Here is a 13877-nt window from a genome sequence, read left to right as displayed (position 1 = left end):
GCCTGTTCTCAGAGAATCCGGTCAGGAAACCCAGTGTAGCCGTACCGCTACCGGGGAGAATGTAAAACATTAACCCCTTTTCCACGAGGATCACAAAGAACCTGGTCTTCATGTGGGATTGCAACTCAACCCAAAAGAACCTGCTAGAGATGAATTGTATCTGGCTTTCACCAGAATTTCGGCAACAAGGCTGGTGTGTATTGCGTGGAGGCCAACGGGTTGTAGCTTCACTTAATGGGATCTTTAAGTCTGGACATCTGCAGAGTGGGTGGTGGGCTGCGTGAGGAGTGGGGATATGGACAGAGACTTGGCCACCTTTCACCATGAGTCGAGAAGGGGCTGTTACCTGGGGGTCAACAAAGTGTGTGATGTGGGCGCCACCGCATGGCATTTAAGGCAGCCCTCAGCAAACGGCTATAAGACACATTATAAGTCAGGTGACTGCCTCTCCTCACATCCAGACCAACTCTTCAGAAGAAAAGGCTCAGCTCAGCGTTACTACCTCCCTAACATTTAGTCAACTTTCCGAGGCCAAGGCTAACTGTCTAGAACTTCCATGATCTGCAAGGTCCTTTCCAACGCCAAGAGTTGAATAAACAACCAATGCCCCTGGTATATAACTCTCCACACTCTATATGGACAAGATAGTAGGGCGAGGCTTGAACTATATGGACTAAATAGCTAACTAAACTCTCAAGGGTCTTCTGTATTCCAGGTGCTGATAACACGAGGAATTCCCCAAATCTTTACCAGACCTAGTTGAGATACTATTACATAAATTGTGTTTTCAGACATTATTTTTAAACTTTTAATTACTATCCCTTATTCAAACTGATTTATGATGTTTAAAAATCTGCATCATTTTTATCAACACATGCTAAGATATGTATTTCCACTGACTAACCTCTTGATATGAATTTCCACTACAGAATGTTCTAGATTTTCAGTTGATATCATCTTATTTTTAGCTGTACAATAAAAAAATGGTTTTCGATATTTTCCTAATTCATTGTTTTAATTCTTAAATATATAATCATTTTGAAAAAGAATCAAAGTTTATTCAGTTCCTTTTTTGTCATAACTGGTTGACTTACCCATAATTTCTAAATCATAATTGTCCCTAAAGAAACTGAGCTGAGTATGTAGAAATAACAGCTGTTATATTGCAGAGACCATCTCATATGGCAACATACCACCTGAACTATAGGTTAGGCTGCTTGTTATATGCAAGACTTCACGAGAGGCAAAAGGCCGGAGCTGAAAAGAATTACAGCAAGCAGCAAAAACGAGCCATCCATTAAGTGGAAAAGGCAGAGATTAATTCTGATGACAGGTTGCTGGGAAACATGCAGAAACATGGTAGAAAAACACATCCTCAATCTCTAAGTATTCCACTTAAAAATCAAAATGCAAATACGAAATTCCATGAAGTAGGTATTGAATGCTGTCGTTTTACCTGAAAGTGGTATTTCGATGGCCATGGAGAACTTGAACAGGAAGAAAATCAGAGATAGGATCAGTCCTCTCCCACTTAACAGCGTCTCCATTGCTCTTTGGGAAGGAGGAAACTCAGAACGAAAACTGGAATGGCTCCTCTTTTGGCTTACAGCTGAAGAGAATGGGGTTAACCTGGAAATTCAAAGAGAAACAGAATACCGTAGACTCTAAGCTCACACATTCTGAAATATCGACCTAACAGAAGTTAAATATATTTTTCTGTTGGTAATAATTTTCCTCATTATGAGACTGTTCTTTAATAACTCCCCCATAAACATAATTAGTTTTTCCCTTCTTTTAAAGAACAGCTGATACATGTTACACTGTAAACCATAAACCATTCCAATAGATCACACTTTTCTGTCAGTTTTCCTTGGAGGCATGCTAGCCCACACGACTACAACTTCACTGAGTCCATTTCATTCACAAGGTGGCTCCTTTTCAATTGATGCTTTATCTCAGGCATCTGACCCCATATAAGTCATTTAGTAAGCATCACACATCTAATCTTTGATTTTTCTGATAAAATAACTTCTCATATCCAAAGTTATCACACCAACAGAAGGTAAATGGTGAGATACAGAAAAACGAAGGACGAATGGATAAGAACCAGCCTCTGTAACAGACATTTGCAAACTTGGGTTTTGTTCAAGTAGGGAGGTGACCATGTCCGCTGCTTTCCACTGAAGCAGAGTATCTATGCATTCCCAAGCTTACAGATATAGAATAAAGATTAAAATGCCAATTTTTCTTTACTTTCTCTCACAATTTTAAGTTTCCTGAAACACTGTGGTAACAGACATATAAACATTATTTATAATGTATTTTTAAAAATAAATTTCTCCCAAATGCCGTTAGTTTTTTGAATATATAACTTCCTTTTTCATGAAAACCACTCTATTTATTCACTGAGAACTGATGAGAAATTAATAATGGTACAGTCAGACAAACCATTCGATGTCTATTTAGTTCCGAGTATTTGGGCTTTTTTTTTTTTTCCTAACTGGGAACAGCCATGGTCATTGGTTACACATTGCTTTCATGCTACAATAACATAGTTATCTCTAAAGGAGGGCTCAGCTCACAGTGGCCCATGCAGGGATCCAACTGGCAACTTTGGTGCTATCAGCACCGCGCTCTAACCAACTGAGCTAACAGGTCACCCTCTGGGCTTTTTGCATTTCACCTCAGGCTGCATTTGAAGAGATAATAGACCAGCACCTTTCACATATGTAGACAGTAGGTCAAATTTGAAATAGTAACAAATGCTGCCATTTTGCTGTCTTATTTTGTCATTTTGAAAGTCTGAAAAGTTATATTGATCATGAAGGAAATACTCCCCCACAAAGAAATGTGAATCTTTGTTCTTGAATTAGAGTGATAGCATTACTCTATTTTGTATGATCTCAAAGGACCCATCTGTAAAATGGAAATAGGAAAAAACTATCCTCATGTGGCTCAGAATATTTATTAAAATGACAACTTACACTGATAATTAAAAATATTTTCAATTGTGTTATTATGTTGACACTCACTTTCCTGGTATAATGAATTATTCTAATCAACAAAACAAAATGTGATAAAAATTGCTTTCATTATGAAAAGTAGAACATTGCCTAAGAACAAAAACTGAGTTATACATATTTGTACACAGTTGGGAGATACTGAACCATTTAGCTATTTCTAAGATGGAAAGTCAGAAGAAAATATGAATGCCTTCTCCTTTGAATTTCCCTATCCCTCTCTCTTCTGAAACACTCTAAGAATAGTAATTGGAACTCATTGTTTATAGTTATATATAACCCGTTACCTGCAATCTATTATTTACTAGTCTATTCCATTAATATTCAGTGCTGATTCCTTTAAGGGCATCTCATGTATTTTGTTAATGAGCTGTCCTCTATTTGTGAAGGAAAAGGCTTTGAAAAGCATGATGCTATTAGGAGACCATATTTCCAGATTAATATATCATCCTACCCTGAAATAAGAGAACAAAAATACTAGGCAGCCAAATAAGTGAGGACAGACTCAGCTCTAATTACGCTATGTCCTGACTTAGGCTACGCGCTCAACGGTCTCTAATCGCCCAGGCACTGATTGTTCAATAGCGATGCTCTGACTTTTGGAATTTCAGTGGTTTTAACAACACGGTCTTGAGCCAAGAAATTCTCTCCCATAAAAGGGGGCCACACTGAACCCTAACCCTGGCTTACAATAAGTCCGTAAGTGAAGAGGCATAACAAATACTGATGACCGCAGCCGTTTCTGGGATATAAATAATGGTTAACTCTACAGCGGGCCTGCTCTCCTGCGGGGATTGGCTTCAATTTACCCGAAACTTCCATGTGAAGAGGCTGTTACATGAAAACCACTGGAAGTAAAAATGTGACCCCTTGGAAGCAAGACTCCATTAGATGATGACAACAGCCCCAAAATAGCTTTCAGGTTTGCAAAGAGAAGGTTGGTCATAATTTCACTGTCAGATGTATAAAGGGCATACTGTTTAGTAATTACATTTTGCAACAGAAAGACAGCAATAAAATTATATCCCCATTTATCTTTCAAAATATACGAGTTTAATGCCACACACCAGTCCTCAAAGATGAAGGCATTTATGGAAACTCAGGATGGGGCTGACACTAAGACAAGAACAAAATACACTAGAATATTTTTGAGACCCAAGGTACATAAAGCTGATATCTAATTGCTTGGTGCTAATGACACCGACTGCTCAAAAAAAGAATATTTATTGCAATATCCATGAATCTGGACCAATCGGGTTAAATCTTCCTGCTATCCCGGACACCTGACTCAAAAGGAAACAGATGCCTCAGTGTCACCAATGCTGACCCTTCCGGCTGCCTCAGCGCCTCTGGCTTTCCTCGGGGCCGAGGACTCAGGACACCCTGGTTCCAGAGGGGACAGAAACATGTCACATGCGACCACGTCCAACGTGACAGGAAACGACAGCTCTTGGTTTCTCCAGAACAAGAGCCTCCCCCGCCCCCACACATGATCCACATCGCAAAGTGACCTCACGACGGTCTTCAAACAGCCCCACTGGGATAAATCTAGAAACAACCACACCCCTAGCGTAGATCCAGCTCCTTCTCTGAGAAACGGAAACGAGCGTTGGCTTAGCCTCTACCCGTTCTACCCGGACTCCCAGTAAATGCAGACGAACTGTGTGGCCTCCTGGCCCCTGACAGGAGAGTGATATGTTGTGGTGACTAAAAGCAGAGTCAGTGCATCCAGGGTGCGGGGACACGTGGCCTCGGCAGGGCCACCAGCCTTCCCCGCTCACCTCTCCAGGTGAGTGTGACAGCTGCTGACATGGGTGTCTGGCACACATGCCAGTGACGAAGTTCGCCACCGCTAGTGGTGGTGATGGTGGTCATTGGGACACAGCCTCCAGTAATAATGTTCTCATCCAAAGAGCACGGTTAACGTGTATGGCTTCTACAAGAGCTGCAAAATCATAATGAGTTAAAAAATAAATAAAAGACTATTCACAAGTGTTTAGTGGCGAGATGATGTTAATTGATTTTATTTTAAATGCTCTAAAAAGAGAGTGTGGTACGCTGATTGCAAGACGTCTTCCCTTCTTCTTACCTCCTTGTACCCCCACGCGTCACACGTCCTCCCCCCAAGACGCCAACTCCTTGCTTCTTAAACCTGGTGGACCCTGAGGTGCGGCAGGGGCTGAGCTCAGGCCCCCGAGGACCTGCACGCCCTCCCTCTCTCTGCTGGAACCCTGCCTGGTCTAGAGGACACGAGCCTGCGGGGACATCAGATGCTGGCCCATCTGCAAAGCCAGCCAGCCTCCAAACGGGAAGGGCCACCATCCCAGAGGGGCCAGCCCAGGGGACCTGCCAGCTGAACACAGACATTCTTCATTTGGTGTTATGTTCCCACTGGAGTCTGCTTTCCAGCCCAATAATGACGTATAATAAGGCATAAGGAACACAGCGGGTTAAGATGACATCGCCACCTTATGCTAATGGTGTCCACATGCCCCACCCCTCTGAACAGGAGAGAAACGCCAAGTATTTTACGATTAGTTTAAAGGTCTCTGGCAATTACTAACATATTCTGAGCACTCAGGATTCCCCAACAACACGGTTTTATACACCTGACAGTAACTGTGTCATGCTGACTCAAAACCTACGGTGCTCCACTGGTCCTACTGGATTGTAAACATTTCTTTTTTCCTTTGAGCAAACAATATAACACAAATTGTTATGCCCAAATTTCGGAATAGATGTCTACTTCATTCTAAAAGGGACAGAATCTGCCCAGCGAGTGAATGGATCAAAAGCCGTGTAAAGGCAGCTCGTTTGGGGTGGTCATTGGACCTGAGCGCCGTGCTCCGCACGCAGCCTGGGCATGTCCCGCCAGTGGCCACTCATAGACACGTGCGGGGCCCACTTGGAAGAGAAGCTGCCACGTCTGCCGGAGGCAGGGGTTCCCAGCTGCCGAGCCGACACTGCTCCCCAGAACCGGCGTTGCGCTGCTCCTGCCGCTGGAAATGCCAGAAATCGGGAGCACTCGCAGTGCGCAATGTCAAACCATGTGTGTCTAGTCGGGAAGCAGTGTTTTCTACAGTCAGCAGGAACGGGCACGTTATGATACCGACGTCCCAGGTGTAGTTTTAAAAATAACTGAATGGGTTTGTGAGTCTGGGGCTGGGCCTACCTTGGATTGTTTAAATCTTACTTTCTTTCCATACCCGAGGGCGGGAGAACCACGGAGCTGCCAGGAGCCAGCTCGTGTCTAAGGCCATCCGCGCCCCCGAGGGGCTGGGTGTCACCTGCACGTCCCTCTGGCTGCAGGCGTCCCTTGATGAAACTACTGTGTCTGTGACTGTCAGGCAAGGGTACACCATCCCCAGTCAGGACTTAGGGGGAGGGCGTCCCCGGAAGCCTGAAGTGTTATGTGAATTCCCCAGCACCCTGAGACCCAGAAAGGATCAACACAAAGGAAATTAAAAGGCTTTTGTTCAGATACCCGGCTTGGCTAATACCATAAATCAATTTACAAGTGTCATAAACACGGTAATCCTGAAATGACTATTCATGGCTTTTTGCCTGGAAACAAAGCAAACGCTGTACATTCCGGCCATATCTATTCAAAGTCTGCCTCATGTCGCTGCAGTGACAAGAGGATCGCTGAGTGTTAATTCACTCTACTGCAGACGATCAAGGAAATGTAGATTTTACTACAACAAAATTGGCTTTATTGGAAAAATGTCAGCTTTAATATGGATATTGGATAAACTAGTGTCATTAATACCACTGATTTAATTTAATAGCAAAACACTGTAGTTGAGCTCTAACAAGAATATAACTGAATTAACATATTTTTTTTTTGGTTTTCCCCTTTATTTACCTATACTTCCAAAATTCTTACCACGCTGATGCTGTAATGACACCCAATCCAAATTCTTTATAATGGAGGAAAAGGAAAAAAACGCCCCCAAGCCAAGGTCACTTGGGATGAGAAGATGACCTTTCACCTGGCACGTAAGTCGTGTTTGCAACCATTTCTCATGAGACACCTTACGGACCAGTGATGCTCACCCAGGGAGCTTTCTGCAAACTGAGGCGTTAACACAGGTGTACTAACCTACACAAAACTCGGGTGTGGAGCTCAGTGCATTTTTACGTAAGTATTATTCGTGTAACCACTTCTCAGACCTTCTAAGGCGTTTGACGTCACCACGAGCCTCTGTGCCTACAGGATTTCTGATGGTCCGTTCATAGAGAGAAAACCTGTTCGCATTCCTGTAGCAACGGGACACCAGCCAGGCGGCATGTGCACCCCAGGTGACGTGTGGATCGCATGGTTGGCAGCCTGGGCCGTGACATGTCGTGTGCAGGAAGTATGGCCCCTGAAGACCTGCAGGGCCCCTGAAGACGCGTCCCTCCTGAAACGTGCCTCCCCCCACCCCGGGCCCCCCAGCTCACAGCCAGCCCATGGGGCTGTGTGCCTGCCGGAGGGAGGGCTGGGCCGCCGACCCGCGACGGACATGCTGTGTGCATCTTTCAACATTTTCAGTGTGTTAGCATAAAAAAGCTAAGAATTTTATTTTGCTGAATTCAGGTTTTCACAAACTTATTTGACTATGAGAATCTCTCTCTCTCTCTCTCTCTCTCTCTCTCTCTCTCTCTCTCTCTCTCTGTGTGTGTGTGTGTGTGTGTGTGTGTGTGTGTGTGTGATTTTTGTCAAAATCCACTGTGGAAGAAACCGCTTTATGAACCATCACCAGTGAATACTAACTTAACTGTAAGATATCAATAATAATAGCGACCAGCCTTCATTTAACCTTTATTGAGCGGATCTTATGTGTCATTATTGCTTTTACATATGAACAACACATTTAATTCTCCATCTCCAAGTAAGGGTCCTGTTCTGCATCTGTGCAGCTTTCCTCTTTGCAAACATTTGGTTAGCGATGGTGCCGCTGAAACTGCTCGCTGTGTGAGGCTCTCGGAAGTATAGGGCTGACTGCTGCGCAGGGTCCTAGGAGCAGAGGTCCTCGTGGGCCTGGAGAGGGGATGCCCGTGGGCACTGAAAGGATTCGGGCATCAGGAAATTTCATTTGGGAATGAACACTGGTGCCACCTCTGGGAGCTGAATGCTGGTGAATTGCCAGGAGCCGTCTGCGCCTCAGCATCTGACATGGCCAAACACACTGCAATTGTGACCAATTCTGAAGCTCTGACTGAGAAACAGACACTGCTTTATGTCTTAAAGAATTTAAATTCCCCTTTGGATGCACCCCAGTAGGACGAAGATTTTACACCCCTTCTAATAGATATATCACAATAATTATGTTTTATACACTAAAGGTAATTTAGTCACGCTACTAGTCTCTTAGTAAAGGTCAAAGTACACACCCTGTAAATCTTAAGATCCTGCTTAGACAACAGTTTTTAGAATAATTGTTGGGTGGTCATGGTAACCATCCTTTGGGCGATTATGTAGAGGCTCAGGCCTTGGTCGCAGTCATTGTAGGTGGAGGGATTTGGACTCAGTTAAGTTAGTTTTTAGCATAGAAAAGGTCTAGCTGTACCCTGGAGCATAAGAATTATGAGGAAGTAAAACCCTGATACTAATGAGACAATGGTTAAACTGCCCGGTATAAAAAGGGGCATGCTGTAAAATAAAGGGAGACACTTCTCTTCTTGAAAAAGCGCTCCTGCGTCTCCGCGGGTTTTTTCCCTTTTCCTCGCTGACTCCGCCTCCTCCTGAGGGAACGCCTGGACCTGTGGGAGCTGGTCTCCCACAGTGAATCAGCAATATACATTCCATAAGGTGACTAAACAAAAACACCCCTAAAACAAGGCTTAGCACTGACTGGTGGACAAAATGCTATGAGCAGGGGCTGGCGGAAACCCAGCCCTGTATCCCCCCAGGGCACTGGGACGGGGTCCCGGAGTCAGTGTCTGCACAACTTTCTAGGACAGAACCACTGTAACGAGAATCGTTCTAGGTAGATTTTACAACATCTCTCATATTTGTAAGTCAGTTTCAAAATAGAAGCACGACTTAATCCATAATAGAAGATTACGCAAATAAACCCAAGGATTAAGTGACATCTTATCCATAAATATATTTTAAAAAGTAAGCATGAATCAAGTTTTCATGCCTTATTGGTAAAAAGAAATGAACTTTGCAGCAAGCACGTTTTTAATCTCGAGTATTATGCAAATATTTGTTTCACAACCCCCTTTTAAATTAAAAAACAGTATTCTGTAAGGAAGTAGGACCATCAATTAAAGGAAAAATAAATTATGTGAAGATATTGTTGTTTTCACTTGAACCCTAGGCTTCTAGGTCACACCTTTCCCCTAGATCAGGGCTCAGCAAACTTGTGAGACGGAAGAGCCGCCAGGGGTCGGCAAACTGTGGCTCGTGAGTCACGTGCGGCTCGTGAGCCACATGCGGCTCCGAAGTAAAATTGGAAATGAAAATAAAACTATCATAGTTTCATTCATAAAAATTTTAAAGGCTATTATTCACATAATGGTGATTATGTAAAAATATATTTATGGCTCTCGAATAATTTTTAAATGGTTGTGAGGGACAGGATTGGCTCTTCCAGGGTCGGCAAACGTTTGAGACGGAACCTACCCAAAGAGCCACATGTGGCTCTCGAGTCGCAGTTTGCTGACCCCTGGTCTTGATCACATTTCAGAGTCCAGAATGCTAACCATTACGCCATGGAACCCAGCCTTGATCACATTTCAAATTGTCATTTGATCTGTTTTCCAAAGTAACAAATACTAGTGAAAGGTGTCCAAAAGATGGGACACGGGAAACAAAGCACAAGGAGGGTAACAACGCTCGGGACTTGATTTAAAAGGAAAGAAAAGAAAGACAAGTCTTCATCTAATGAGACTAGACTGCTGAAAGGGCCAAATCTTGTCTAAAACTTTTCCGCTTCCACAATGGAGCTTGTCCCAAGCTGTTTCATCATAACCTGCCTTCCATAGAAAGATCGTCCTGTCAATTAAAAACATATTTACTGTCTGTCCCTGTGGATGATCCTGACATACAAAGTAAACACACCCACAGGTGACAAATGGCCTTGACCAGGAGAGGTGGGGACTGGCAGGGAACCACTCACATCCTCCTCCGTGTCCCCCTTGGTGACAAACAGCGTTTGTGAAACAGCAGCCCAGGGGCAGGGCGGGATCTGTGGGGATGGCTCCGGTCCAGGGCAGGCTCACAGGACCCGTAAGTCTGTGCCTTTGGCTTCATTAGCAGCGAACCGTAACCAGCTGCTAATTACCTTATGGCAACACTGGAAGCTGTGGATCTGTGCATGGAAACTGTGTATGAAAATTCTGTACGTGTTTGGCACCTAACATTTGCAAGAGTTTACTGTGACAGTGGGAGTCAGAGGGAAGATACCAGACTAACCACCACCTTTTAAAGGAAAGTGAAGGTGAAATCTTAGGGACCAACGTCCTGCAGGAAAATACACTAATTGGACCGAGTGCTTTGACTTGGTCACCTTCAGCTTGCTCTGGTTTGTCCTGTGTTCTGAGGAGGAGATAATCAGTCAGAGCCCAGCAAGACAGAGAGAGCTGTAGGACCCCAGCAGAGACTGGACCGATGAACCAGCAGGACAAAACCAACGGTCCTTTTCAGGATCTCTGACACTTAGACGACACATCCCAGGAAACAGGATGCTATCAGGAAACTAAGTCGTTTCTTATCAAATCCAGTTAGTTCCATGGGACATAAGCATAAACGGTTACATATATCAAACCGAAGACTGGCATTTCTGCACGCTGCAGAAGACATTTCAGGGTAGATTCTAAAAGTGCTGAGCAAAGCATCCCTCACCTCCCCAGAGCACGTTTCCATCACAAGTCACCTCGACGCCGTCTGCCCTGAGCGTACAGCACAGGTTTATAAAGAGAAGGTGACGGGCAATCCGAGGTGTAGGTCCAACCAGTGACCGCGCAAGCCAAGGGGACCACAGGGTCCTGTTGCTGCGGTGACGCCCCTTCTGGGGGAATAAACACTGCTGAGGATGAAGCCGTCACTTACCAGCACGGGCTGCGCGGCACGCACGGCGTGTTCAGCATCTCACTCTCATTTAGTGCTAACAACCTCCCTGGACGGCAAGGAGTGTCATTATCCCTGTTTACAATTCAGTAAACCGAGGCAGAGTCTAAATAGCTTGCGATCACAGCTGTGGAGAGGCGGGCTGGTGCCCCAGGCGCAGCTGGACCAGGGAGACTGGCTTCTAACTGGTACACAGCGCAGCCGAGGAGGGAGAACTGAAATGATGACGGTCTCTGGCTCCTTTACCCATCTGATCACGTCTCCACGGACTGTACTGAATTCTGTCCTCAATTACTTAATTGCAGCATAAAAATATACTATGGCTTGTCTGGTGATGACACCCCTTTCAAACGCCCATGATTTTTGCAGAGAAAATGGTGGGTGAGACTTCATCAGATTTCACTAAAACGCCCAAGTCACCCAGCTGTGACGCTATCTTATTCTGTCACTCATGGAATTCTGCTTTTCCTCAAGGAGCCTGATGGGCAGCTCCAGTTTTGACCTGGTCCAGCAGCTCACAAAAAGGTGACAATGTGATAACGAAGCCATGGTTCTAATTAATATTCAGTCATGCCTACAAACAGCCTTGCACGGAGCTGCTGTGAAAAGGCAAGCCTACGTCCCATGGTTTCAATAGGACTTCTATTTATACAGGATACATTCTGAGCATCAGGATCAGACGATATTATTGTGATTGGTCAGAGATGATAATAAGTTCTGCGATATTCTGTATTTAATTTCATTATCTGCTACTGATCAACAAATTAATCCACATACTCAGAAGCCTATAGCTTTTTCTCTTTTTCCCATTACCACGGCCACATATAATTATCCAAATACAAACCAGCTTACGCATAGCTATGCCTACTTTAAAATGGGTATTTCAACCCAATTCAAAGTTACAGAAAGGTTGGGGCAGCCTGAGCCTTGGGTCCAGGAGGTGAGAGAGCAAAGCTGCTCTCAGGACAAACACATTTCCCTGCGCTCTGCTCAGCCCAGCGGACGGGGATGTCCTTCAGCCGTTTCTCTGGTCCCCCACTGCCCAGCGACATATAAGGTCAGGGAGGCAGAAATCGCACTGGGTGTGTTCTCGGAGTGATGCCTATTCTTGCCACAGGATATGTTAAGGTCTGCGTGTCTCCCATTTAGTTAGTGACCCAGGTTTGACGCAGTGTCACGAGAGTGAGTAACTTTCCAGGGGTAGGTTCTACATGCTCGATGGCTTTTCAGTTAGTTTGGAACAGTTCCTAATGATTTCCACACAAACACCCCAGTGTCCCATGTAGAGATAAGTCAAAATGCCACCAAATGGCCATCTGTACACTCCTAAGGTAAGCCTGTGCGCCGCAGAAATAAGTCAGCATGGGTGACTGGTCCAGCCACACCAGGCTTTGCTGCGCTCCTACTGCGCTGGTCTCCCCTTAAATGTCACCCCAGCCACTCCCTCGCCACTTCCTGCTTTGTTGTCAACAAAGCACTTATCATGAGTTCTTTTGTTGTTTCTTTTTATTCAGCTTCTAGCTAACTTTGGTGAGCGCCGTAAGGGCAGGACTTTTATGTCACCGGTGAGTCCCCACTACTGAGCACAGTGCGTGGCACGTGATAGGTGCACAGGAAATGAGTGTTGAGTGATATGGGAGTGGATGAACCACTGAGTGGGAGTGCGCATCTGGAAAACACATATGTAAAGACATCACCTCGTACAATAAATATGCCATGACTGGTCACTGTTCAATACTGATTTTTAAGAACATGCCTGTTATGATAAAAGAAGAAAGAATGCCTTTATACCAGTAGCTCTCAACTGGATGGGAGGAGGGAAGGCTTTTTCCCGCCACAGGAGATTCCACAGTGTCTGGAGATGTTTTTAGTTGTCACAACAGAGAGGGTAATTCTGGCCGCTGTGGGGATGACACCGCTAAGCATCCAACACGGCACGGGATGGGCCCCTACAAAAAGGATCATGACCCCAAATTTCTATCAGGCCAACGCTTTACATTATCCTCCATTCCTCATAAGAATTTAATTATATTGTAGGCCCTCAGTTTGCTATTGAGAATAAAATGATTTGTCACGGGTTATTTTATTTGTTTTTAATGAGACTGGTTTTCCATTTTCTTGACATATTTTTTTTAGAATATGTTTTAGATACCATCCATGTCAATACCACAGTCTCTTGAAAAACTCCTGCAAAATCCCCCATTCTTTTAGATACAAAACTGCCATCCTGGTTGCTGGCATTATAAACGTTTTTAGTCTACCAGTAACATTTTTAATCATGTGTTTTATTTTTAAATTTTATCTTGATCCTCACTTAGCAAAGATATTCCGTAAGACCAATATCAGTATAGACCTCTTTTTCTTTCTTTCTTTCTTTGTTCTCTTTTTGTCTACTGGAAACCTGATTTTCATCCCAACGTAACCACAATCGGCAGTTAAAAATAACAAAAAAACACTGGAGAATATGGAAAAAGATCTATATTTGCATGTAATGGTTGTATACTCAGTAAGAAAAAACAGAAATGCTTGCCAAGTAAAGGCATTCACACATTTTCAGGAGAATTCTCATGTGCAATTTCCCCCGGCTCTGCATTTCACTTCACAGCTTCGATTAATCACGTCTGCGCAGCCTCTGAACCCCCAGCGCGCACTCAGGGACCTCGCAGTGCTGCCTCGCTCTCTGTCTCTAGTATTGTCTGCTCCCGTCTCCATTGTTTTAAATTCGGATCTTTGCTCCGTGCCTTCCATCACCCCGGCTCTGCCATCCTGTGAGGACAGCAGCCATCAATTTCCACGAC

General features: G+C 44.4%; 1 protein-coding gene across 1 annotated transcript in view; it reads right to left on the bottom strand.

The window, feature by feature from the left end:
* The window catches only part of CHL1 (cell adhesion molecule L1 like), a 154719-nt gene that overhangs the window by 77097 nt on the left and 63745 nt on the right, over positions 1-13877 (bottom strand). The window contains exon 3 of the mRNA XM_019655509.1: positions 1457-1629. Within this exon, the coding sequence (XP_019511054.1) occupies positions 1457-1547 (91 nt within the window). The 5' untranslated portion in view covers positions 1548-1629. The remainder of the gene's footprint in view (positions 1-1456; positions 1630-13877) is intronic.

This window comes from Hipposideros armiger, unplaced genomic scaffold, assembly GCF_001890085.2.
Source record: "Hipposideros armiger isolate ML-2016 unplaced genomic scaffold, ASM189008v1 scaffold_241, whole genome shotgun sequence".
Lineage (NCBI taxonomy): Eukaryota > Metazoa > Chordata > Mammalia > Chiroptera > Hipposideridae > Hipposideros > Hipposideros armiger.
Note: the sequence above shows the minus strand (reverse complement) of the source record. Positions and strands in the feature narration are given on the sequence as shown.